The sequence below is a fragment of the Peromyscus maniculatus genome, chromosome X, assembly GCF_049852395.1.
Source record: "Peromyscus maniculatus bairdii isolate BWxNUB_F1_BW_parent chromosome X, HU_Pman_BW_mat_3.1, whole genome shotgun sequence".
Taxonomy (NCBI): Eukaryota; Metazoa; Chordata; class Mammalia; order Rodentia; family Cricetidae; genus Peromyscus; species Peromyscus maniculatus.
The window spans coordinates 113,622,774-113,650,639 of NC_134875.1; the positions used below are offsets into that span (position 1 = coordinate 113,622,774).

The 27,866-nt window shown below is 38.8% G+C and overlaps 1 protein-coding gene across 1 annotated transcript in view; it reads left to right on the top strand.

Moving 5' to 3' along the window:
* The window catches only part of Bend2 (BEN domain containing 2), a 55,691-nt gene that overhangs the window by 8,308 nt on the left and 19,517 nt on the right, over nucleotides 1–27,866 (top strand). Inside the window, exons 3-9 of the mRNA XM_015992118.3 lie at nucleotides 1,723–1,901; nucleotides 16,959–17,063; nucleotides 17,934–18,267; nucleotides 19,715–19,834; nucleotides 22,897–23,022; nucleotides 24,154–24,303; nucleotides 27,060–27,203. Of these exons, the coding sequence (XP_015847604.1) occupies nucleotides 1,723–1,901; nucleotides 16,959–17,063; nucleotides 17,934–18,267; nucleotides 19,715–19,834; nucleotides 22,897–23,022; nucleotides 24,154–24,303; nucleotides 27,060–27,203 (1,158 nt within the window). The remainder of the gene's footprint in view (nucleotides 1–1,722; nucleotides 1,902–16,958; nucleotides 17,064–17,933; nucleotides 18,268–19,714; nucleotides 19,835–22,896; nucleotides 23,023–24,153; nucleotides 24,304–27,059; nucleotides 27,204–27,866) is intronic.

The window sequence follows — 27,866 nt, forward strand, 5'->3', positions numbered from 1 at the left end:
GGCTTACTCTGAGTTTGTCATTATGGTCACTCTATGGGTTAGTTATTCACAACTCATTAATTTTATGATCGGAAAAATTCCAGTTAAAAATAAAATTTAGTGGCAATTACAGTTCAACTTGGATATGTCCATTTTTTGTTTTTGTTGCTGTTTTTTAATGCATTGCTCTATATTTACCTCACCTGAGAGTTAAATCTCCCATTCATTTTTTTTTATCGTCCCTTCATACTACTTGGGACCTCCTGCATGCTACCTTTGAACCTTGGCCCTCTTTTTTACTTTTTTTTTTTTTCCACTTGAGACAGTCTAGCTAAGTTGCCCAGGTAGGTTTTGAATGTAAGTTCTGAACCTGATCCAGCACACCTTCCCTCATTTTGAAAGGAGATTATAGGGTCTTTATGTAATCCACACAGGCTAGCTCAGGCTGGCTCAAACTTGATATCCTCCTGCCTTGGCCTCAGGGATGCTGGCAGCATAGGTATAAACCACTACATCTGGTTAATTACAGTCCTCTTACTCCTTTTACTTTCTGTCATTTGAATCTTTTGGGTCATTAATATCTCCTTGACTGCTCTAGCTCAGGATGGATAAGGCTAATTAGCTTCTGTAGTATTGTACATCTCCAGTAACTATGAAGAAAGAGGGCAAGCCAGACCTAGTTCAAGCTAGAGGGTTACATCATTGTAGATACTTCTGGTTCTAGTTCTGTATTGAATGACTTAAAACCATAACCTAACCTTGATATTTCTAGATTTTTTGAACTTTTATTTCACATCTGTTTATTTAAGTTGCATGTAAAGTCTAATTGGTAAGGCAACCATGATTTTAGAGCTGCAACCAGTGGTGAAGATGCTTTGAAGGGTTTTCAATTCAAGTGAGTAGGCAGAGTCTTTGCAGTGGCACTACCCAGGCAGCAGCAGTGTCAGGGGTGGAGGCCAGAGGCCGTGGCAGGTTGGTGGTAGTTTTATGATTTTATGGTTCATCCATTAAAGTGAAAATTTATGTTATTATTATAGTGTATTGCTTTTTGAAAAAAATTGAGTTGAATTTCATAAAATGAAATGAACAGCTCTTAAAAGTACAGTTTGGTGAGTTTTGATAGAACAGACTCATCTGGAACAGATTTTGGAAGCATGCTAACCTCCCTAAGTAAAAAACAAAACAAAACAAAAACCCGAAAAACTCCTGGAGACCTCATAAAAGTCTTAGCAGTTGTCTCCTCTTGTGGAGTTTAAGTTGTAAAACACTCCTTTGTAGTCTAGACTGGATTTTTAACTTCATACTTACTCCTATTGAGGGTATATAGCCCTTCCATTCATAGATATTTATTCTAAATTACTTAGAGAAGAATTTTTGTTTTGTCATTCTCTAAAATTGAAACAGGCTCTAATTTAAAGTGGTATAGTCAGAACACACACACACACACACACTAAGGTTTTTAGGTAGCAAATGCATAAAATGACTTTTTATTTTATCTTTTTATCTATCTATCTATCTATCTATCTATCTATCTATCTATCTATCTATCTATCTATCTATCTATCTGGTTTTTCAAGACAGGGTTTCTCTGTGTAGCTTTGTGCCTTTCCTGGAACTCACTCTGTAGCCCAGGCTGGCCTTGAACTCACAGAGGTCCGCATGGCTCTGCCTCCTGAGTGCTGGGATTAAAGGCGCGTGCCACCACCGCCCAGCTAAAATGACTTTTTATGTGCTGCTTTACAGATACTGAAGATGAATATGGTGAAGACAATGGAGTTAATGGAGATGATGAAGATGAAGATGACAATGAAGATGTTGAAGAAATTAATCTTCCAGTCAATTTAAAAAGATACAATCCTAGCTCAGTGAATGTTTCCCCAACAAACAAAAGAAGACGACCATCTTTTCCAGATGATTTTACGGTTTGTATATTAAAGTGAAAGTCTTTGTTCTCATTATACTGTATTTCTTCTTTAAAAAAAAACAACAACACTGAGTTGAAGTTCACAAAATGAAATGCACAGATCTTGAAATTACAGTTTGGTAAGTTTTTATAAATATTTATAACATATTCCTCTATCAAGATAATGAAAATTTATGTCATTCTAGAAACTTTCCATGTATCTTTTTCCATCAAATCTTTATTTTTCCTAAACATTTTGATTTTTTTTTACATCCTAGCTTAATTTGCCTGCTACATAGCTTCATGTAGAATTGTATAGATGAAAATATTTTGTATAAATAGAATTGTGGATTTTGTATTTCAGCATTTTTTTCTTAGACTAATGTATTAGGGATTCATTTTGTTTCCATTATTGCTCAGTGATATTCTTAAATGTAGTTTGCTTATTCATTCTTTTCCTAGTGGCCATTTGGATTACCAAAAGTTTTGAGCCATTAGGAGTAAAATGATTACGAACAGGTTTATGAAAGTCTCATAGTAAATGTCTTTGCATGCAGGCAGCTCTTAGGGGGAGGAAGCAAGGAAACAGGCAGGGTACCAATAAAGGGAGAGGAGCAAGTGTCTTAGTAACTAGAGAGTTGCTCACATGGTAGGGCCCCAGAGGGCATAGCAGGTTCCACAAGACAGAGAGAGGACACTTAGCAAGTAGGAAAAGAGATATAAATGGTTTGAGCAAGTGGAGAGAAGAAGCAGCTGAAGAGTTGGACTTTAGAATTTGGAATCAAATTCTGTGGGTGGTAGAAACCAGCAGAAACAAATGATCCGTACATACCACAGGAAAGTCAAATCAGCAGCTTTGAGTAAGATCAGAAACTTTGTTCAGAGTGACATAGTCCCTTTGCCAGTTGAAAGGAATGAATAAGAGTGTAGCTGTGAGTTTTCCTATGTCCCGCCCAGTCCACAGCCGCCTAGACCCAGGTAAACACACAGAGGCTTATATTAATTAAAACTGCTCAGCCATTAGCTCAGGCCTACCACTGACTAGCTCTTACACTTAAACTCAGCCTATTTCTGTTAATCTATATGTTGCCACATGTTCTGTGGCTTTACCTGTGTGCCATTACATGCTGCTCCCTGGATGGCAGGCTGGCATCTCCTCCTCAGCTTTCCTCTTTCCAGAATTCTTCTTGTCTGCTTATTCCACCTATACTTCCTGCCTGGCTACTGGCCAATCAGTGTTTTATTAAAACAGTGTGCAAAAGCATTATCCCACAGCATAAGAAAAGGCTTGACAATGGGTGCAAGGAGGGCTCATATGAGGTTCCAAGGCACCTCATATAGGGGGCAAGCAAGAAGGGAGAAAGAGGGGATCCAAGAGTGTAAGAAACCAGACATCTCTAGAAAGGACAGGATTTCATCCTTGGTGCTGGGGACTGCAAGGGATTAAATTAAATATTTTCTACTTTGGGTAATGGCCTTGTGAGTTGGAGTAATAGCTAGTCTCAGATAAGTAACCTGAGGGGTGGAAAACTGGAACTTAGATGGTAAGACCCTATATCTCAGGCCAGACAGGAAGTTTAGTAGAGTATAAGTGTCAGCTTGGCTAATTTGTAGGAATGGATTACAGAGAAGATCATCTATGTATTGCATAAACTTGTATGTCAGAAGAGACAAAGAGGGTAAATTAGAGGGCTGAATAGATGTGGGCTGTCCTGAAACCCCTTGGGTAGGACAGTCCAGGTAAGTTGGATAGAAATATGAGTATCGGGGTCAGTCCAAGTAAAAGCAAAGATAATTTATGACTGGGAATCGAGAGGAATGGAAAAGAAGGCATCCTTGATGCCTTACCCACCATGTGAGCAACTCTCTAGTTACTAAGACACTTGCTCCTCTCCCTTTATTGGTACCCTGCCTGTTTCCTTGCTTCCTCCCCCTAAGAGCCTCACATTTACGACAGAAAAATGTGAGGTTCCTGAAGGATAATAGAAAGGATAGTACAGGGGTTGGGTACTACATATTGGAGAGAAACCACAGCAAAGTTGATAAGTTGAAGATCCTATACCAAGTGGTAGGCTCTGTTGGTGTTTTTAGCTCCAAGTATGTGGGGGTGTTAAAGGGAAATGTGGGCACAAAAGGCCTTTTCTTAAGTGATCAGAAATATGAGGCTTAAGTCCCCTGGGACTTTATAGAGAGGGTAGATATTGAGCCTATGTGATAAAATTGGTAGGGTTTTGTAATTACATGAAAAGAGTGGAATGATATTTGGCTGTATGGGGGTATTTGGGTGTTTGATACTTAAGAATCTACCAACTTGAGGTTGATAAAGGGAAAGGTGTGTCAGACTGTGTGGTTTGGAGGAGAAGGAGAAGGGAAATGGCTGGCAAGCCTAGGGCCAGGTAGGCTAGGGGAGCCAAGGAAGTACAGGCTTTCAGTTTGGGTAAGAGGTTCCTTCCTAGTAAGGGGATGGTACAGGTTGGTACTACTAGGGAGGAGTGAGTCAGGGGAATACCCTTAAAGATAAAACTAAGTGGCAGGGTTTGGTGAGGTTGATAAGTCTGTTCCCCTACCCCAACAATAGGGAACAAAAAGGGAAGGTAGGCCCTCAAAACACTGTTAGAACTGAGTAAGTGGCCATGATGTCCATAGGAAGGAGACAGGTTGCCCAGGTACCATGATGACTATCTGTGGCTCCCTGCTAGAGATGGTGGTGGTTCTGCCAAGGGAGACCAGGCCCCCTCAGTCATTCTATGGCTAGACCTAGGAGGTCAGCTGAAGGGTATTCTGGGCCTGATGTCCCCACACTGCAAAGGCCATGTGGGGTAGTTCACAACCCATGTCACTATGTCTCTCTTGATAGCACCTAGGACATGGTTGGTAGTGTTTTTGAGGTTCCAGGCAGACATAGGCCCAGTTCCCCTCCTGACTGCATTTGAAGCAGGGACTCAGAGGTTCTCAGGCTTTGGGGAGCATAAGGGCGGTGGCTATGATTGGGTGAAAGGCCTTAACCACCAGCAGGTAACCTGTAGCTGGAGTTTTCTCCAGTCCCACCCAGGCCTGCAGCTGCTCAGACCCAAATAAACACACAGAGGCTTATATTAATTAAAACTGCTTGGCTATTAGCTCAGGCCTACTACTGACTAGCTCTTACACTTAAATTCAGCCCATTTCTGTTAATCTATATGTTGCCACATGTTCTGTGGCTTTATCTGTATGTCATTACATGCTGCTCCCTGGATAGCAGGCTGGTATATCTTCACTCAGCCTTCCTCTTCCCAGAATTCTCCTTGTCTGCTTATCCTACCTATACTTCTTGCCTGGCTATTGGCCAATCAGCCTTTTATTTATCAACCAATCAGAGCAACACATTCACAGCATACAGAACATCCCACAGGACCTCCCCTTTTTTGTTTAATCATAAAGGAAGGTTTTAACTTTAACATAGTCAAATTACATATAATAGAACAGTTATCAAGCAAGAATTATAGTTATAATAATCTATTTGTATTTGGCAAAATTAAAGAAAATATTTTATCTAGTTTATGAGTCTAAAGTTTTATATCTAATTTATCTTTTGTCATAACCAAGGAAAATTATAATTATAACTCTCTAGTCTTTAACTATATCAAAAACCCCCAGAAGGATATAATATTACCTAAGTAAACAGGAAGAGCATTGTAATAAAAATCTAGAATGACAGAGACAGATGTCTGCCTAGACAGTCATCCAAAGTTTCTCTGTAACATTGGGTCATCTATTTTTAGCCCACAGGCCTAGAGTCTTTCAGTTACTTTTTGTGTGTCCTGTAGAATGTCTGGCAGTTTTTTTTTCTGTGAAGGAGGTACCTGAAGGACCATTTTGTCTTGTAAAGTTTAGTGGTTATTTTTTATGGGTCCTGCATGTCCAGTAGGTACAACATTTTGTCAAGCAGTCCAGGCAAGAACAGTTTCTTGCCCAAATGGCTATTTCTGCTGAGAAGATAAACTCCATATGGAGTGTCTTTGACACCATTGAGCTCCATTTGTAGCTGAAGTTTTCTCAGCTCTCACCTGGGCCCACAGCTGCTCAGACCCAAATAATCACTCAGAAGCTTATATTAATTAAAACTGCTTGGCTATTAGCTCAGGCCTACCACTGACTACCTCTTACACTTAAATTCAGCCCATTTCTGTTAATCTATATGTTGCCACATGTTCTGTGGCTTTACCTGTATGTCATTACATGCTGCTTCCTGGATAGCAGGCTGGTATATCTTCACTCAGCCTTCCTCTTCCCAGAATTTTCCTTGTCTGTTTATCGCACCTATACTTCCTGCCTGGCTACTGGCCAATCAGCTTTTTATTTATCAACCAATCAGAACAACATATTCACAGCATACAGAACATCCCACAACAGGGGACTTTACATCTCTCCCATGGTACACTTTGAAGGCCACCACTAAGACTTGTGCCTGTGTAGTTAGGGATCCCATCTCTAGGCATTTGGCTTTAATGTCAGGGAAACACAGGGAAAAGAATTAGGTCATAAGAATTATATATATATATATATATATATATATATATATATATATATATATATATATATATATATATATATATAATTTAAAGCTTTTAAGGGCAGCCTTCTGGAGTCCAGTCAGGATGTAGGTTACAAATTGAGCCAGGAGGCAAGTTATAAATTTATCTCTAGGTGAAATCCCTCCTGGAGTATTGTAGTTCCATTCAGGATCCCAGCTGGGGACCACCTCAGCCCCAACTGGGTGAATAGTGTTAGATTGGTGGATTTTGTCTATATTTACCCTATCCTGTTCCCAGCCTCACCTGCACTCCTCAGGGATAAGGTTGTTAGTAGGAATCATATAAATGCCGTGGAAGTTGAGGTTGTAAGATTGGATAATATATTGGAATTCTTTAATGAAGGTGGAGAAATTAGCAGTATAAATTGCTGTTTTTAAGTCCTATTTTTTGGTAAGCCTTGTTTTTTATTATTTTTCCTCATCTATTATTCTTATTCTCAGGACAAGTATCACCCACAAAAAATACATCCCAATCCAAAATATCTTGGACACCTTTTTTTACCTCCTTGGTTAGCTTATACAATGTGATTACTTTTAATCAAGATTGTAGTCCTGGCATCCACCCTCTCCAACCCTGCCAGCCACATGATTACCTCCATCCCAGTGGGGACAGCAGCTAAGACAGTGACAAGCAACATGTTGCTTATATCCCTAAAATGGTGTCATTCCACATGGTTTCCTTAAGATTACCTATGTATAGATTTAAACTATCAACACCCAGTGTTATGAGTTTTAAGTTAACTCCTTTGTTACAGATTTTTTTTTGAGATATGGTTTCTTTGTGTAGTTTTGGTGCCTGTCCTGAATCTTGCTCTGTAGACCAGGTTGACCTCGAACTCACAGAGATCCACCTGGCTCTGCCTCCCGAGTGCTGGGAGGCATACACTAACACCACCCAGCTGATTTTACAGATTTTTAACCATATCCAATATACTTACAAATCTTTAAGTACAGAAAGTTTACATTAATAGTCTTACAAATCTTAAGATTCACACCTTAGCAAAGTTTTAGAGAATTAAATCAAAACCAAAAAGAGTATGAAATGAGTAGCAATAATCTTCATTAGAAATAGTTTCCTGTTTTGCTTTCCTTTCTCTGTCACATAGTCAGGTGGCCTGCCTGACATGGGACAGAGATTTGGGAGGAAACCCTTAAATAAGCATGCTTTGGTCTAGAAGAGGGAGAGCTATAAACTAACTCCAGAGCCAGCTTTTCATTGAAGTGAAGCAGCATAAAACAATAATTTAATAATACGTATACCTAAAAGATATCTGAATCCCTGTAAGACTCATTCCAGTAAGCTAAGAACAAAGTAGGCTTAGGGATAGAAAAATATTTGAGCCCCTAGCTATAGAGGATGCTGCAGGAGGAAGCTTAGAGATTCTCCAGCCAACATTCACAGTATGTGGGTGTGGGGGGGTGCACGCCTATGTGTGTGTTGAGTTGGGGGCAGAGAAAAAAAAACAAACAGGGCTTGGACCAAAGGTAAGAGAAAACTGGAACATTGGGAATAGGGAATCTCTTTCCATTTCCCCAATTGCCCACTGAAGTTGCTTAAAGGCAATGAAAATCTGAGTTTAGGAATAAGGTCTTATCCACAGGAAAGGGACAGGAACAGGATCTCACACTATCATAAAAGCCACAAGGGCATAGAGAAGCTGTGGGATTACAGGCAGCTTTGAGACAGAGGCAGAAAAGGGGAGTGGAAAGGATCATAATAGCCTAGTTGGGCCTAAGGAAGCTGCAGGATTGTGGCTCCAAGGGTGATGGGTTGGTGAAGAGGGTCTACCATAACCTTAAAGACCATGGCTGGAGGTATCTCTGTCTGAAGGAGAAACTTAGAGAATTATTGCGGATGGATGGGATGCCAGAGTGGACTAGAGATGAGGGATAAGGTCCTGGTGCAGTTCAGACTCTGTATGTCGGGGGAGCACAGGCACCTGGAGAGCCCATTCAAGTCACATTATCAATTTAAGGGTTTTTTCTGTCACTTGGGTATTTTGGCAGGAACCAAGGAATACCAAAAAGTCATACCACGCAACAATCTCACACAAGAGATTTATTGGCAACGCTGTTTTATGGCAACGGCTTCTGAACAGGAAGAAAGACAGCAGAGGGCTGGGTGAAAGGGGGGGGGGCTTTAATAGGGTTTTGGAGAACATGCAGTGAGCTAGTGGAAAAGTACAACTTGGCTGATTGTTGTCCTGCTCTCCCTCCCCCCCCCCCCCCCGATATTGCTGAGTCACATGGGGGTTTATTTCTAAGCCAGGGGCTCCTGGTCAAGCCAGGGGCAGGTTTTTTTCCCTTGGCCTTGGTCTCAGACTTGGGGTTAAGTCAGGGGCAGAGTGTTATTTCCCTTATCTCTGGTCCACAGTTATAAAAACCAGCTAAGGCCATGTGGCCAGTTGCAGAAACAAGGATTATAATTGATATGAAAGTTTCTGTCGTATTTGGTTAAGAATGTGTTTGTACAGTTCTTTGTTCTCTTTCCTTGATTTCTTTATCATGTAATACAACATCAAGTAACAAAGTAATAGTGGTTGTCTTATTTAAGTTTGAGATACTAAAAGAATGTCCTTCAGGGAAAACTATCACCTATTCTAAAATGTATAATGTGTTTATGGTTGTGTGTCAAGTTGACAAGAGGTGGATTTGTGATAGCTGTACTTGGTTGTCAACTTGGCTGCGTTTAGAATTAAATAAAACCCAAGTGGCTGGGTACATCTATGAGGGATTTTTTTAACCAAATCATTTGCAATGGAAAGACCATTTTTTATTCTGGATCTTTTGAGTTGGGAAGATACACCAGTAATTCAGATCTTTTGATGTGGGAACATCCACCTTTTATCTGGGCCATACCTGCTGGCAGCCTATATAAAGGACATGGAAGAAGGAAACTTGCTCTCTCTTTCCCTGCTTGCTCTTGATTTTCTGGCAAGTCTGTTCCTTTACTGGCATTAGAGCCTACTTCTATGGGATTCTGTTGCATACTAAAAACCAGCTGAGACATCCAGTCTCATGATCTGAACAACTGCTGGATTCTTGGGCTGTCTGTTGGTAGGCTGCCATTGTTGAAATGGCTTGACCACAGCCTGTAAGCCATTCTAATAAATCATATATATATATATGATATATATATATATATATATTAGGCACAAACCACACCCAAACATCTATTTCCAAGCACAAAGAGATCCTTTATTAATCAAGGCAAAGAGACAAGGTGGTTGAATCGGAATCTGGCAGAAACAACCACAAATAGCTTTGCAAGTGTTGATTTTAAGAGGGGAAAAAGGAGAGGTCTGTGTTAGAATGAGCTAGGATGGGTTGGTAAATTTTGATTGGGTATTTTAATTAGGGTAGGCAAACGGGATATTTGATTGCTGGGCCTTGATGTTTTGGTAGTTGGTCCTTGGTGATCAGCCTCAGGAATGAGTCAGTTATAACAATGTGGCCAAATAAGGGAATATATCTTGGTGGCTAGCTTTAGGAATGAAATCTAATGGTTTAGCAAGGGAGAGGGAAGAGAGATAGACAAGATCTGCTGGTGCCATGTTTGTCATGCTTGGGCCTGCTAGAGCCCTTCAGTATTTATATTTCCTTTCATAGAAATGATTATAGGTTACTGGAAGACTAGTTTTTGTGCCCTGAAGTACTGAAAGTGTTATATTCAATGGAAATGATGACTTAAGGGAGGTTGGATTAATAAGAATATAGTTCTACTAGTACATGCTTTACTATAATTACATATATTTTTGGCTATTGATTAAGTATATAATGCAAGGCTAACTCAAGTAATTTAATCATGTATTTTAGAACAAATGTTTTTCGAACTGCTTAATATATTTGTATTAATATTATCTTTAAAGTCCATAAATAACTTTTGAATAGTTATTATAGTTCAGTTATTATAATAGTTTCTTGTTTATTTAGTTATTTACATCCTGTTTTATTCCAAAGAACGATTGTTTCCTGTCTTGTCCACAGAGTGTCACTGTTGGATTATTTGAAGATCAAGAGCCCTGTAACATTTTATTCTTTGCTTATGGCTAGAAATATTTCCTTTCATAGCAGAAATGATTCTAGGTTGCTGGAAGACTAGCCTTTGTGCCCTGAAGTACAGAAAGTGTTATGCTCAATAGGAATTGTTACATAGGGGCAGTTGAATTAATAGTATTACCAGTACATGCTTTAATGTTGTTAAATGTTCAGTGAGAGGTCTTGTGATACAATCAACATACATTTAGGACTTCTTCAAACAAAATAGATATCCTGAACTTTCCTATTAATTTCTACCTTTATATCTCTTTTTGGTTTATAAATAAATTCTCCCTAGATGTTATTTACCTCTCTAATTGGCAGCATGAATCTGAGAGAGCAGTGCCTGAAAATAAGGTAGACTATATGCAATAACCAACTTTATTCAGAACATCAGACAATTTATACTTTGAGGGTTAAAGAACAGTCACCTGAGTAAAGTATACAATTAAAAGGGCCTATGAACAAATAATAATAGCTAGTTGAAATGAATAATCTAAAGTGAATTCACTCCTATCCTCTACACCTGGGAGGGGCATGAAAGCACATTTCAAGAACAATTCCGTGTTTGTTTGTTTTTTTAAACTGAGGTTACAAGACTATTGCTTTCTTAGAGTTTTCTCACAAGCACTCAGTTCCCCTCACATGGCTCTGTTTTTGGATTGTGTTCCTATAAATAAGAATACAAATAGAGTACCTGTTTGTGAAGAAGAAAGTATTATTAACTGATATTCTTCAAAACTTGAATCTTTACATATCACTTGCTAATTGTTAAGCACTTTCACACTTACTGAGGAACCAGTTCAGGTTTTTTTTTCAGTGTTGGAGATGGATTCCTGGGTTTTGTTCATGCTAAGTAAGCTCTCTATCAGTGAGCCACAGCCTTGAGGGTCAGATTCTTTTTCAATTTTTATCTACTGTGAACTTACTTTAGACTCATACACAAGGAAATACTTCTCTATCCTGAATTTGTGTTCTTCTTTTGGGATAGTGAGCTATGAGCCATTTTGTTTTCCTCTTGTTTGAAATTCAGATTTTTTTTTTGCAGTGTTGGGGATCATACCTGCACATCAGATGAGTGGTCCACTGCTGAGCTATGGCTCTATTACTCAATTCACAGCAGTTTTGATCCTAGTTTTATTGGGTTTTCTAATTTTGAAAAAGTTTTAGGCTTTCGAAAGAGTAATAAGATACTACAGAGTTCTCCATATATGTACCTCATTCAGCTTCCCTGATATTAATTATACTGTAATCAAAACTAGGAAATCAACATTGATTCAGAAATATTACTTAAACTATAGTTCTTACTTAAATTATGCCATTTTTCTAAGTCTCACATTTATTTTTCTGTAAATAGGATCAATCCAATATCTCACTTTTAATAGTTTCCCATTTTTTAAATTTTATATTTTGAGAACTTCATTTATGTGTGCATTGCATTTATATTATTTCTACCCCCCCAACTCTTCTTGTGAGTCACTATTTCTTCTTGCGAACACACCCCCTTTCAGATTCATGACCTCTTCTTCTGTAATTATTATCATTAAATGTACACACACACACACACACACACACACACACACACACACACACACACGATTTAATTGTCTCCATTGTCTGTTTGGATCTGTCACAGTTCCTCATTCTCTCCATGTTATTGTGACCTTCACATTCGATGACAGCTAGTCAGTTACTTTATAAAATGTTTCTCATTTTTTGTGTGTTTAATATCCGCTTTTGACTACATTGAGATTATTCATTGCTGACAAGAATACTGCACAAGTGATGTTATCTTCTTGTTGAGCCATCTCACAGGGTAGGTGTTGTCTGCATATCTTTTTAATGGTGATGTTACCATCAATCACTTGATTTGCAAAGTATCTTCCATTTTTTCCTTTTGTAAGTTGTAAATACATAGCATTTTCTGTGGTTCTTTTAACATCCTGCTTCTCCCAAACCCACTGAGTTGAGTTATTGTCTATCCATAGATTTTGAACTGTGTCCATCATTTCTGAGATATTTGCCTAATGGTAATTCTCTATTCCTTCATTTCTTCTATGTTTATTAGAATTACTTGATTAGAATTTGTTAGGAAGAATCATTTATTTCTCACTCATTTTATTTTATTTAGTCATATAAAAGCAGACCTATGAACATTAATTGTATTATGAATTATGGGCTAATATTACTACTACCTATTTAAATATATATATATATATATATATATACATATATGTGTATATATCAGTATATCAAAACAGACTCAATACTTACTTTATTATGTTTTACAATTCAGTATTAGCATCACTCATGTCATTGATCTGATTTTCCAGTTTGGGTAATCTTGAACTTATTCCCTTTGGCTCCTAAAGCTTTCTTGCTCTGTCTTCATTTTTCTTGAGCATTTTCTTCTTTTCTGGCATCAAAGGATGTTTTATGTTTATCAGCATTTTCCCTGCTCCTGCCTAGGAATTCAACTTCTGAAGGAATCCTTCTGTTTTGGAGAATGGAAATCCAGATCTGGATTCTAGGTGCATTCATTGTTAATTCTAGGGTCAGTAATCCTAGGCCCTCTCAGGTAATAAATAAACCATGCAATCACATGGAAAAAATATCTTGGGCATGCTAGGCAAGTGTTTTGCCACCAAGCCACACCCCTAATCTTGTGTTTATTTATATTAAAATATGTTCATAGTAATTAATACTCATGAGTCACTTTTCCCCAACTTAAGTCCTTATACAGCTTCTTTATTTTCTGCCTTTATATTAATCAGTGCTTTTTCTATTTCATTCTCAAATGAAGGTGGGTTTTGGCTTACTTTATCTTTGTTTTATAGTACTAGATTTATGAAATCCTTTAGAATGTAAGTCAAAGTAAAAACTATTAAAATGGGTAGCTTTTTGAAAATATTTTTTCTAGTGTTTAATTCAGCTCCCAGTGATATTGATATTAAGCACTGGCTACTTGCTTTCATAATCTCTATAGAGGAACAAAATATTTGAAACATTCTTCAAGATCTCTATCATTTTGTGAGGTATTGAGAGTTCTTTTTTGTTTGTTTGTTTGTTTTTGGTTTTTTGGTTTTTCAAGACAGGGTTTCTCTGTGTAGTTTTAGTGCCTGTCCTGGAACTCACTCTGTAGACCAGGCTGGCCTCGAACTCACAGAGATCCTCCTGGCTCTGCCTCCTGAGGGCTGGGATTATAGGTGTGTGCCACCACCACCCAGCTGAGCTTTCTGTCTTTTAAATGTATTCTTTGTGAGGTATCAAAGTTCTTTTAAATTATTTTTTCTAAAATATTGAGCAGGTTTTATTACATTTAGTGACATTGTACCATTAAACTTTTCTCTTGTTCTGTAATTATCATCCCACTATAATATACACTTAGAAATTCTGATTAGAATGCTATCCCAACGTGAAATTTTGAACTGTCAATATGGATATTATAAGTTATAAAAACAACGACAACTTGTAATTAACTGGTCCTGATAGTGCAGGCCTGTAAATCTCAGCTACTCAAGATGCTGAGGCAGAGGGATCTTAAGTTCAGAGTCGGCCTTGACAACTTAGTGAGACTCTATCTCAGAATAAAAAGTGAAGAAAGGACCGGGGATATAGCTCACGGGTAGAATGCTTACCTAACACACTTCAAGCCCTGGGTTCCAGCTCCATTACTAATTTAAAAATAAAAGAAGAAGAAAAAGCCCATAATTAATTAAATGCAATTAAAACGCATGTAAATTCTTTGATGTTTAATTTTCCTATGTAGTCTTCTATGACAATTGGCTGATTTGGATGCAATTTTATTATGAGCCTAACTGCATATAAAGTTATGCATGTAAGTTATTACAACTGAAACAACTTTTTGTGAGGAATTTATTTTAATGTCATTTTGAGGGGGTATTAGAGAAACTAACTTTTTTAGTAGATACCAATAGAAATACGTAACTATTGGGCTTTTGTGAACTGCATACCCTAGAGCAGTGGTTCTCAACCTTTGGCTCATGCCCGTTTGGGGGCTAAGTGACCCTTTCATGGGGTCACATGGCAGATATTCTGCATATCAGGATATTTACATTACGGTTCATAACAGCAGCAAAATTACAGTTATGAGGTAGCAATGAAAATAATTTTATGGCTGGGAGTCACCACAACTTGAGGAATTGTATTAAAGGGTTACAGCATTAGGAAGGTTAAGATCTACTGCCCTAGGGCTAGAGAGATGGCTCAGCCATTAAAGGCTAGGCTCACAACCAAAAATATAAGATCTACTGCCCTAGACAATGGAGATACATATAAAATAGGTGGTTCTTATCCCATAAGAGTTCTTGAATAGAATGTGCTAACATAGTTTGAAAAGGAAAGGTTTGTCTGGAAGTGGTGGTGTAGGCATATAATCCTAGCTACTGGGGAGGCTTAAGGCAGGAAGGTCCCACGGCCAAGGCTAGCCTGAGCAATTTAATGAGACCTTGTCTTAAAAAAAAAAAGCGGGGGGAAAAAAAAGAGCTGGGGATATAGTTCAGTATCAGAGCCTTTACCTGGCATGTATGATGTTCTAGATTCAATCAGCAGTAAAAATGCAAATAAAATAAATAATAACAAATTTAAAAGTTTGAGATCTATTAGGGCTGTAGAGCCTACAGTGCCTAGACCTTAGTTCCCTGCTGCCTGTGGTATAGTATTGGCCAGGGTCCCAACAACTAGGCAAACTGGGTAAACTGTGATGTCAGGGCTAAAAATGCTCAGGTTCCCAAGTCATGTTCTGAAGAACTATCCCTTGAAGCACTGCTATTTCTGATATTACTGGCTCCGGGCTTTCACTGACTTCTGCTGGTGCACCCCTAGGCTATGCTGCTTGCAGTCCTTGGTTCTTCTCTGTCTTTTCTCCAGTTCCTTCTAGCAACTTTTCCTCGCCAGGCATCTTGTGTGTCTCTGGGCCTGATATGGGCGGGAGGCAGAGTCCAGAGGAGTTTGGGCAGGGCTGTCTTCTGCCTGGTGAATATTCCACAGCCCCAGGCAGCTTCCACAGCCAGCAAACCTGCCTGAGCCTAGCTTGCTTTGGACCATTCTGGATCATGGAGAATGAAGTTTTCTGTTGCTCAGGACTCGTGCCCTTGCTGGTTTCTGCAGCGTCCTTGCTTTCTGTGTTGGGAGACTTCCATGCATTGATCACAGCCCCCACCTCCCAATCATGTATGTAGTTCCTGTTGCTCTTTCTCCTCTGCAGCTTCAAAACATCACTCTTCTTGTCTGCCTATTCCCTCTTAGTGGCTCTCACCCTTGCACTCCCTTCAGAACACAGTTCCTTAGACAGCATTTATTATACTGGCTGTGAAACACTGAACTTCCTTTTCTCCCTGTGTATTTTTTGAGCATGCTGATGCCCTTGATGCCCCACTTATCTTCACCTATAGCTTCCCCCCCCGCCCAAGATAGGGTTTCTCTGTGTAGTTTTGGTGCCTTTCCTGGAACTCACTTGGTAGTCCAGGCTGGCCTCGAACTCACAGAGATCCGCCTGCCTCTGCCTCCGGAGTGCTGGGATTAAAGGCGTGTGCCGCCGCCGCCGCCGCCGCCGCCGCCGCCGCCGCCGCCGCCGCCGCCGCCGCCGCCGCCACCACCACCACCACCACCACCACCACCACCACCACCACCACCCAGCCAGACTCCACTTCTGAAAAGACTCAGCTGAGAGTCTGGATTCTGTCTGCCCCTTCTGGGCAATGTGGGCCTCCCCTCCTTACCTGTGACATAGTGTACAGAGGTGATAACACTAATGGGGTATTGAGCACTGTTGAACCAATCATTAACATTTCTCTCACTTTAGCATGTTTCTGGAGCCACACAAGGACTGTCAAAACCCAGCCTTTTGCTTCCACTCAGGTTCTCCATTCAGTAGGTGTGGGGTGGAGCCCTGGCTTTTGAATTTCTCTTAAGGTACCACCTTCCTTGATGGGCAGTTGCTGCAGCATGTATGTGTGCATAGGAGGATGTCAGGGGCTGTGAAGTGCTCACCTTCTGTCACTGAGGTTTCTTCCAAGTAAGGGTGCATAAGTCAGATAGTGTAGAGGCAGGTTGAGAGTCCATGTCTCAGCCAAGTGGTTGGTGTCGCACCCAGGCCTCACCAAGAGTCAGCTTCATAGATTTTTTTAAAATTAATTACTTCATTTTTAATTTTATTTTTTTATTAGAGTATTCATTTTATTTTATGTGTTTTACTTACATGTATGTATGTGCACCGCATACATGCATGGTGCCTGCAGAGGTCAGAATTGGGAACAGATCTCCTGGAACTGGAATTAGGCATGGTCATAAACCACAGTGTGGGTGATGGGAATTGAACCCAGGTCCTCGGCTAAAGAAGCAAGTGCTCTTAACAGCTGAACCATCTCTCCAGCCCCATGCTTCATACAATTTCATGTGTTACTTTTCTTTTAAAATGATAACAATTTTTTTTATTTATAATAGCATTTAGAAGAACTTCTTGAAAGGACAAACAGGCAGATTACCCATATTTATGACACTGTTTCAAGAATGCAAGAAGTTTGTGAGATGTCACAGACAGAGAGATGTGTAAGTATTATCAGAACATGCTTCCAATTTTGCTAAACTTCTAGTACCTAAAGATATAGAGCTGGTAACCATGATGTTAGCAAGGTTGATCTACACTTGTTTCAGCAGCAGATGGTTGACTAAAATTCTATTGATAAAATGCTTAAGTGTAGGTTGGCTAAATTACCACAAGTACTTTTATGTTACTAAGTGACCATGCATAAAACTCACCTAAAATGTACCTGGGGGGGCAGTATTTTCTTTTAAAAGTAGAAAGTAGTGTGGTGATAGGTATAGATGTCCATGCTTTGATCAACTTTTAAAAATATTTTAAAAGTATTTATGTTTGTGTGTGTATGCATGGTTCCTGCAGAGGTCAGAATGACACACCAGATCCCATGGGGTGGAAGTCACCAGCAGATATGAGCTTCTTGGTATGGGTGCTAGAAACCGAACTTGGATCTTCTGGAAGAACAATATACTAGGCCATTTCTGATTAGCATTTTAATTCTTGTTTTTATTCACAGTTGATTTATACTAGGTTAGTGTCATTTTAGATGTAATGTGTATTCACACAAGAATATCTTGACTTTGGGTCTGGTTTATTTCCCTGCATGATTTTTTTTTATTTGCAAGTTCTTTATAATAAAATTTTAATTACAAAAAGAATGCTTGACAGCTAGGTTTGGTTAAGTGTGCCTGTAATTCCAGTACCCAAGAGGCCCGGGCAGGAGAGCCCTCATCTGTAGGACAGCTTGAACGATATGACATCCTGTTTCAAGAAACAAACCAGTAACAAAAAGAAAAGTTTTCATTGGCTGATCTCATGGTGGAACTGAAGTCCAGGAACTGAGGGAAGCTTAACTCATTCTGTTCTCTTTTCTTGGGTAGGAAACTTGTGGTGACTCGTTAAATGAGACAGAGCAGGCAACCCAGGACCAGGACGACCCTGAGGGAACAGTTCCTCAGCCAGAGGAAGAGGCCGAGCCTGAAGAGCTGCTTTCCGACCTTGACATAGAGCCTGTCGATGAAGGTGCTCAAGGAATCGACCATGCCGCCATCTTGGCTGAGCAGCCTGCTGTGGAAACACCTCTGGCATTGCTGCAGCCAGCAGACCCCATTCTGGCCGGTGACCCGAATGGGATGATTTACCCAGTTGGCGTGGGAGTTGAGAATATCAGCGCCAATGCTGTCCCACCATTTGTCTACATCCCTCCCAATTTGGGTGAGTTTATAAAGACACGGAAATAGCATTCTTTGTATTTCAAAACTCCTTCACACAAATTAGTATGAGCTTTTTAATTGAAAGATTTAGGTCGAGACCTTTCCAGTTTCACATAGATTGGTAAGAAATAAGGCAGAAATACAATCCTGCTCAAAGGTAACATGTTATGAAAGCTATGGTTGTCATTTGTGCCTGTGAATTTAGTTCTATGTAGTTTTATCACAGGAGACAGTTGATGTGTCTCCCACAGTCAAGATACAGAATGTTCTATCACAAGGTTCGTTTCTATCTCACATGATTGTACCACAAATATACACCCAAATCCATCCCTTTTTGGTTGTCCTTCCCTTCCACATGTAACCTTTTAATATAATCTCCCTCCCCCTGCCCCCGCTACAATACAATTCCCTGGGGACTCATCCAAATCGTTATGTGTATCAACAGTTTCATCCTTTTTTACTGCTGAACACTCTATTCCATGATATAGATATGCTGTGACTTAACCATTCATCTATTAAAGGAAATTTTGTGGGGTTTTTCCCCCTTACTTTTTTACTATTAAGACTACTATGAGCATTTATGTATAGATTTTTGTATAAATTTGAATTTTTATTTTCCTGATACAGATTCTCAAGAGTTTAATTACTAATAGGAATTTCATGTTTAGTTTTTTAAAAATATAAAGTTTCATTGAGATGTAACTGATGTCTCAGTCTATTTCTGCTGGTAACACAAGATATCCTAGACTAGTTGATTTGTAAAAAGTAGAAATTAGTTTTCTTACTGTCCCGGAGGCTGGGAAGTTCAAAATAAAGGTGCCATTTTCTGGTGAAGGCTGCTTCCTCTAAAGGAGAGAAAGGCTGTCTCCTCATATGGCTACAGGTTATAAAGGCAAGCTCCAAAACCGCTGCACTAAGCCTCTTTTACAAGGAACTTAATGCTATTCGTGAGAGAGGAGTTCTCACAGCTTGGTAACCTCTTCTCAAAGTTCTCTTATCTCAATACTAACAAGTTGTCAATATTGGATTCTGAATGAGACAACATATCCCATAGTAATTGATATGTAAAATCAACCCATAGTAATTGATATGTAAAATCCTACACATGTTGAATGTATACAGCTTGACAAATTTGGCCATATGCGTGCTCACTTTTGTGAGAAACTGCATGACTGCCTTTCAGGGTGGCTAGACTATTTTATATTCCTGCTAGCATTTTGTACCTGTCGTTTCTATTGTTTTCTCCTTCTGGATGATTCAAAATTCCTTCTTTCATCACATCCATTTGTATGGAAGATTCCCTTTAATGTTTCCTATGGGTAAGTCTGTGGGGGACAAATTCTTCTACATTTCCTTTTTGTGTGAATGTCTTAATTCCTCCTCCTTTCCTAGAGGAAATAATTTATGTATGAAAGGTCTTATATGACAATCGTTAACTTTTTTAACAGAAATGCCAGAAATCGCAGAAACCGGTGTTGGAAACCACACCCTGACAATGAACAATCCAACTTTGGAGGAAAATCACGAAGAGGAAGACACTTTCAATCCACCTGTCTTTCACAACTTCAGTGAGTCTGAAATGATATCCATTACAAATAGCACTCCATAATCCAAACTTGTCTCGGTGTAAGAGAGTGTCAACTTATTTTATTTTTTGAGAATTTTGTATATACACATGATGTTTTGGTTAAGTACACCTCTCCCTCTCCTCCCCTCCAATTCCTTCCTTTACCCCCCCCCCGCTCCATTTTTCATTCCCAACTTCATGTACTCTTTTTTTTCTTTAATGCACTGAGTCCACTTAGTTTTGCCAGTTATTGAATGAATAGATGACTATCTACTAGAGCCTAGGCAGTCTACCAGGGCTCTCATTGTTAAATAATATTGACTCTCCTTTTCTCTATAGCTATCAATTGCCAATAGCTCCTCAGCTGGGGGTGGGATCTATTTTCATGTATTCATTATTTTATTTTTGAGATTACAACATTTCCCTCCCCTTTCCTTCCTCCAAACCCTACCATATCCACCTCCCACTTTCCTTTAAATTCATGTCCTTTTTAAACGCATATTTATTGTATACATACATGTATAAACATACATATTTCTAAATGCAACCTGTTCAGTCTATATAATGCTACCTATATGTACGTTTTCAGGGCTGACTGGCACTGGCCAACTAATTGGTGTGCTCTTCCCAGGGGAAGGCCACCTTTCCCATTACCAGCTTTCCTCAGTTGCCTGTAGCTCTTTGTGTAGGGTTGAGGCCTCGTGGGCTTTTACCTGTTCAATTTGGCATGTCCAGGGCTGCCATCCTTGTTCAGCTCACATTTGGACAGTCATGTGGGTGATAATTTCTGGCTATAGTTTCCATGTCACTAGGAAAAGAATCGCACAACAAATTTCCTGATCCTCTGGCTCTTACAGTCTTTGGGTAAGACTTCTTGAGCCCCTCCCTCATCCATTCTTACTATACCTCTTCAATGTAGTGCCATTATTAAAATGAAACTTCTCACTTGAAATTATTTCAGATTCACACACCTTTGTAAGAAGCATTTCAGAGAGATGTCCTGGAACCAAACCATTCCCCTGTTGATTCTCCCTACCCCATATTTCTCTTCTCTCTTCCTCCTCCTCCTCCTCCTCCTTCTCTCTCTCTCCCCTCCCCTCCCCCCTCCTCCCCTTCCCTCCCCCCTCCTCCCCTCCCCTCCCCTCCCCTCCCTTCCCCTCCCCTCCCCTCCCCTCCTCTCCTCTCCTCTCTCTCCAAAGTTTCTTTGTAGCTTTGCACCTTTCCTGGAACTCACTTTGTAGCTCAGGCTGGCCTTGAACTCACAGAGATCCACCTACCTCTGCCTCCTGAGTGCTGAGATTAAAGGCATACACCACCACTGCCTGGCCTTCACACTGCTTTCTATAGTGGCTGTCAAGTTTGCACCCACACCATCAATGAAAATGTGTCCCCCTTTCCCCACATCCTCACCAGCATGTACTGTTATTTGTTTTATTAATGTAGGCCATTCAAACTCAGGGAGGTGAATCTCAAAGTGGTTTTAATTTAATTTAATTTTAATTTGCATTTCCCTGATGGCTAATGATATTGAACACTTTATTTAAAGTGTTTATCAGCCATTTGTGTTTCATTCTTTGAGAACTTTCTGCTTAGTTCTTTTAAAATTGGATTATTTATTTTCTTGATGTCCAGTTATCTTTAGATCTTTGTATATTCTAGATACTAACCCTCTTCATGTCTAGGTTTATTAGAAACTACCACTCTTCCATTTCTTCTGCTCTATAGATTTTTCATTCCCAGAACTTACATATGAATGATCCATTTTCTCCACCTTTGTATTTAGGATCTTTCTGTTATTATTTTATCCTTCCCAATGATCCACAGTTGCTTCTTTCTGTTAGAATAATTTCTTTTTTTTTTTTTGCCTTCACTTAAGGCTCTTTTAGTTTTCTTCTTGGGAAAATATCTCTATTTTCTTTATAATATTTAAGGATAGTTTTTTTAATAGAATTTGCAGTTTACAGTTTATTTTTCATCAACATCCTTACAGCTTTATATTTTGAGATAATTTAAAATCTGCATGTTAGTGGGAAGAAGTTATAGAGACTACATTTAAGCTGTGCAATGATAATCAATGATAATCTATTGCAGAAATATACTTCAATTTAATCAGATGGTATGTAACTTTTGGGGTGGAATTTTTTATGAAACATAATTTGCTTGCAAATAATACAGATTTTTGCATATTTCAGTAGTTTCTTCAGTGTCACATACTATTCCATGGCATGGATGTACAACTTTGTCTCTTCACGCACTGAACAATGTTGAAGATTTTTCCAGTTTTTTTTACCGTTAGAAGTAAAGTGCTATGAGTGTTTACATATACATTTTATAAGTCTACATGAAATTCTGAGTCATGCCAGGCGGTGGTGGCGCACGCCTTTAATCTCAGCACTCAGAAGGCAGAGCCAGGTGGATCTCTGTGAGTTCGAGGCCAGCCTGGGCTACCAAGTGAGTCCCAGGAAAGGCGCAAAGCTACACAGAGAAACCCTGTCTCGAAAAACCAAAAACATAAAAATAAAAATAAAAAAATAAATTCTGAATCATAAGTTGTCACGTGCTTCATTTAAGAAATCACTGAAAAGTTTTCCCAAAGAGCTATACCATTTTATCTCCTCACTAGTACTTGTGAGTGACACAGTTTCTCTACATGTGTATTTTTTCTGTTTTCATTGTTCCTTTTTTGTGATTCTCTAAGTTTCATTTTTTTCATCATGTGCTTTCTAGATGATTTTCTTTTAGCCTTTTAAAAAGGATAAGTCTTAGCCGGGCGGTGGTGGCGCATGCCTTTAATCCCAGCACTCGGGAGGCAGAGCCAGGCGGATCGCTGTGAGTTCAAGGCCAGCCTGGGCTACCAAGTGAGCTCCAGGAAAGGTGCAAAACTACACAGAGAAACCCTGTCTCGAAAAACCAAAAAAAAAAAAAAAAGGATAAGTGTTTTAAGGATGAGTAATTTTAGTCTTAGTCAATGTGAGAATGTGTTTATTTCCTGTACATTACTTAAGGATAATTTTGCTATGCATGAATTCATAATTGGGAGTCTTGAAAATGTTTTTCTTATAGATATTCCAGTAATACCAGAAGCAGCCTTGGAAGAGAACCCCGAGACAGTGAGTTACCCACCCGCAATGGGAAATAGCAGTGTCCAGCAAAATGCATCTTCATCTTCTAGGCCCCCATCTGATTCCGGTGAGCTGCAGAAGATACACTTTATAGAAAGCATTCTTCAATCCAGTCCATAAATTTCTCAACATCCTTAATGCAAACCACTTGTTCATTTTTAAAATTAAACTTTTCATTTTAAAATAATTATAGATTCTTATTATTTGTAAGAAATAAGATTAACTTAATCCCCTTTATACTTTATTATTTTCTCAAACAATAGATAAGAAAACTAAGATTAAATAATACTACCAGGATATTCACATTGATCTAGTACCCAGATATAATAGAGAAGTCCACAGTTTTCTTGTAGTTGTTCGTATGCTTATATTGATTTCTGTACAGATTTATTATATGAGTAAGTTTTATTGCCATCACTGTAGTCAAGATACAGAATAATTCACCATTGACTGCCTCTTTTGTTTTTTGTTACCCTACCTACCTCACTGAAGTCATGCTTTTCTTCCCAACTGCCTGTTCCCTACCATCTGGTTAATACTGGTTTCTAGAATTTTGTCACTTTAATAGTATTATATAAAGAAAGTCTTATGGTATGTAGATTTTGTTCCCATCAGCACAGTTCCCTGTCGACTTATACCATTTATGGGTATCTGTAGATAGTTCATATTCTCTCTCATGCCCCCCCCCACTGAGTTGTTTTTAACCATTTACCCATTGAAAGATATACTTTTTCCATCCAATTTTTGGAATTAGGAGTAAACCTCCATGAACATTTGTGCACTGGTTTTGTGTAAATGTAAGTTTTATTTCTTTTTTGTAAATTCCAAGAGTGCAAATTTCTGGGTCTCATGGTAATATATTATGATAATGATATTACCATCAGAAACCACCAATCAGTTTTCCAGAGCTGTAGTGCTATTTTATATCGCCAAATTTAAGGATGAAACAGTTTCTCCACATTTACGTTCCTAACCTTTCCATTGTTCTCCTCCTCAGTTCTTTCTGATTCTCTAACTTGCGTTCTTACAGCATATCCTTTAGCTTTGCAGGTCTTTTGTTAGCTCTTTATATGGGTGAGTATGCTAGGGGAAGATTTATTCAGTTTTCCTTTGTCATGAGAAAACTTTATTTCACCCCCCTCCAGAAAGATAGTTTTTCATTATATAGAATTCATGGTTGGGAATCCTTTATTTTCAGAGATTGAAGAAGTTGTACTGGTAGAAATGCCAAAAAAAACTGAAGTCATAGTGGATAACAATAAAGAGACAGTATATTATCCTGCTTTATTAGGAAATATTGTTCCTCCAGATCCTGAGACTATAGCTGCCTCCATATCTTCTGAGTCAGGTGAGTTTGGAATTATACATACACAATACAGGAAGTACTTTTATTTTTGCACACATATGTATGTAGTATGCATGCACACTATGTTTGCATTTGTGGATATATGTGGACATGTGTGTGTGTGTGTGTGTGTGTGTGCGCGCACACGTGTGCACGTGTACAGGTGCATGTCTGTTTATATATGTGTCTGTGGAGATTAGAAGTTGTTGGGTGTCTTCTGTGATTGTACTGCATTGTATTTACTGAGGCAGATATTTTCCTCTAGCTAGTCAGCTTGTCCTGGTGACCCCCCTGTCTGTGGCCTATAAATGCTGATCTGAGTTCTGGGACCACAGGTAGGCTTCTATACCTACATGGCTTTTTTTGTAGGTTCTGCGGAACCAGAACTCCAGTCTTCATGCTTTTGTGACACGCTTTTTATCCACTGAGCCATTTTTCTTGCCTCAGATAACACTTTGTGGTTTTTCTAGACATGGTTTCTCTGTGTAGCTTTGTACCTTTCCTGGAACTCACTCGGTAGACCAGGCTGGCCTCAAACTCACAGAGATCTGCCTGGCTCTGCCCCCTGAGTGCGGGTATTAAAGGCAGGCTCCCCCACCACCCGACAACACTTTTTAAATCAAGATGCATTAACATTCTTTTAAGTTTAATTTTAATTTTATGTGTTTGGTATTTTTCCTGCATGCATGTCTGTGCACCACTTTAATGCCTGGTGCTTACAAAGGCCAGAGAGGGTCAAATCCCCTGGAACTGGGTTTCCAGAAGGTTGGGAACCGCCAATTAGCATTCTTTTTTAACAAAAATTATTTATCTATTTATTTGTTTGTTTATATGTGTATGAGTGTTTTGCCTATATCTGTGTACTATGTGCATGTCTGGTGCCCAAGGAGCTCAGAAGAGTACATTGGATCCTCTGGACCTGGAATTATGGATAGTTATGTGCTAACATGTGGGCTCTGGGAATCAAACCTGGGACCTCTAAAGAGGAGTAAGTGGTTTTGATTTCTGAGCCATCATTCCAGCCCTCTGCATTAATGTTTTTAATATTTTTAAAAGATTTATTTATTTTTTTTGTTTTTTGTGCATGGATGTTTTGCCTGTATGTATGTCTGTACACTGTCTATAAGCAGTGCTCATGGTGGCCAGCAGAAGGTGGTGAATCCTTTGGAAGTACAGTTACAGATGACTGTGAACCATTATATGTGTGCTGAAACTGAACCTGGGACCTATATGAGAATAACAAAAGCTCTTAACTGCTGAGTTATTTATCTGGCCCCAACATTCTTAATACTAATTGTCAGTGACAGCTTTGGTTTCCTTTGTTTTATACAAGATTGCATATAGCCCAGGCTGACCTGGACTTGCTATGTAGCCCAGGATAGTCTTATAGCCTTCTTGACTGCCTTCTGAGTGCTGAGATGATAGGCATGTGCTACCATACCTGTGGCAAGTAAAATCTTTTTAAAAACAGTCTTTTCCTACCATGCTTTGTACCTATTATAGTTTTTAAATTACATTTTATTGTTATTATTATGTGTATTGTATGTAAAGGGAGGAAGAGTTTGTGGAGCTACATGCACATCATGGTGAATAAATACATGGAGGTGAGATGACGACTTGTGGGAGTAACAGGTTTTTTTTCCAAATTAAACTTTTCATGGTAGTGCATTGCAGAATCACATGTAGTTTTGAGATACAATATAGGGAGTTCTTGTATAATGTTCACTTTTTCCCCCATAGTAACATTTTTACAAAAATAGAGTGAGTTATCACAACCAGGATTGTATATCCTGGTTGGTATAATCCACAAATTTTATTGTGATGCCCCAGTTTTGTTTGCATTTATTTGTGTGTGCAAATATGTGTCAAGCACTGTGCAAGTTCATCCCATGAATAGGAATGTATGTTCACCACAATGGACTTCACTTGCTTTTTTTTCTTAAAGATTTATTTTACCAGTTGTTTTAGTTAGGGTTTCTATTGCTGTGGAGAGACACCATGACCATGGCAACTCTTAAAAAGGAAAAAAATTTAATTATGGGTGGCTTACAGTTTCAGAGGTTTAGTCCATTATCATCATGGTAGGAAGCATGACAACATGCGGGAAGACATGTTGCTGGTGAAGGAGCTGAGAGTTCTACATCTTGATCTGCAGGCAACAGGAAACCACTCTGTCTCACAATAGGCATAGCTTGAGTGTATAACACCTCAAACCCATCCCCCAGTGACACACTTCCTCCAACAAGGCTACACTTACTCCGACAAAGCCACACCTCCTAATAGTGCCACTCACTTTGGGGGACATTTTCTTTCAGACCACTCAGGTTTTAAAGCTGTTGTGAACGTTTATGTATAGTTTTAATATAATGCAAACTTTTGTTTTCTCTGTTACGAATGCCATGAGTGCAATTTATGTGTTTTATGAAAACAGCATTTTTACTTTTAAGAAACTGCCAGTTTTCCAGAAAGGCTGTACCATTTTACATTCCCGATAGCAAAACATGGATGATGCAGTCTCTCCACATCTATATTTCTGATTGTTCCATTGTTATTTCTTCTTTTCTTGGAGGAACTAAGATTCCTGCTTTAGTAATATCCTTTCTAATTGAAGAATTTTTGTTTGCCATTTTTAAGGGAAAATCATTTGGGGACAAATTCTTTGAACTTTGTTCTCTGTGAGGCTGTTTTCCTTTCTCCTTGTCAGTGAAGAGTAATTTCTCATAGTACAGGATTCATGATTGAGAATTTTTTTATTTCAGTAATTGAAAAACTTGTACTAATAGAAGTGCCAGTTCATCCAGAAAACATTGTGGAAAACAACCCTGAGACACTGAATAACCCAATTATATCAGAAAATGGTGGAAACCAAGAACCTGCTGCTGCATCATTTCCTTCAGAAATTGGTGAGTTTTAAATAGCATAGTATTAGTAGTGCTATTTCATCTCCATCCAGTCACATCCTCAGTGCACAGCTAGTGGTAGCTCCTTTTTAAACTAAACTTCCAACTATGTGGTAACTTAAGATACACATAACAGCTGTAAGAAGTAATACAGAAATGCCCTTTATGTTCTACCCATGTTTTCCCAACATAATTCACTGAACATCTTTTTGCATGTGAATGTGTCAGTAGTCTTTTAAATGTTGAATTCTATGCTATAGGTGTATTTCATCATGTTTATCCTTTCTTTAAGGGCAACTAGATTGTTTTCAGTTTTTAATTACAAGTAAGTTGCTACAACCATTCATGTGTAGGTGTTTTAAATTTTTCAGACAATATATTTTGATGATATTATTTGCTAATGTGTAGATTTTTGTGTAAGCATAAATTTTAACTTGGTTAAATATTCAAGAGTGCAAATGCTTGGTTATATGGAAATTTCATGTTTGATTTTATACAACCCTGCTGAACAGTTTTCCATCAAGGCTGTACCTTTTTATATTCCCACCAGCTATAAGTGATACAGTTTCTAGTTTCTCTGATCTCTCTATATTTTTGGGGGGTAGGATTTATTTTTTTTGAGATTGGGTCTCTGTCTGTGGCTCAGGGTTTCTGGGAACTCACTAT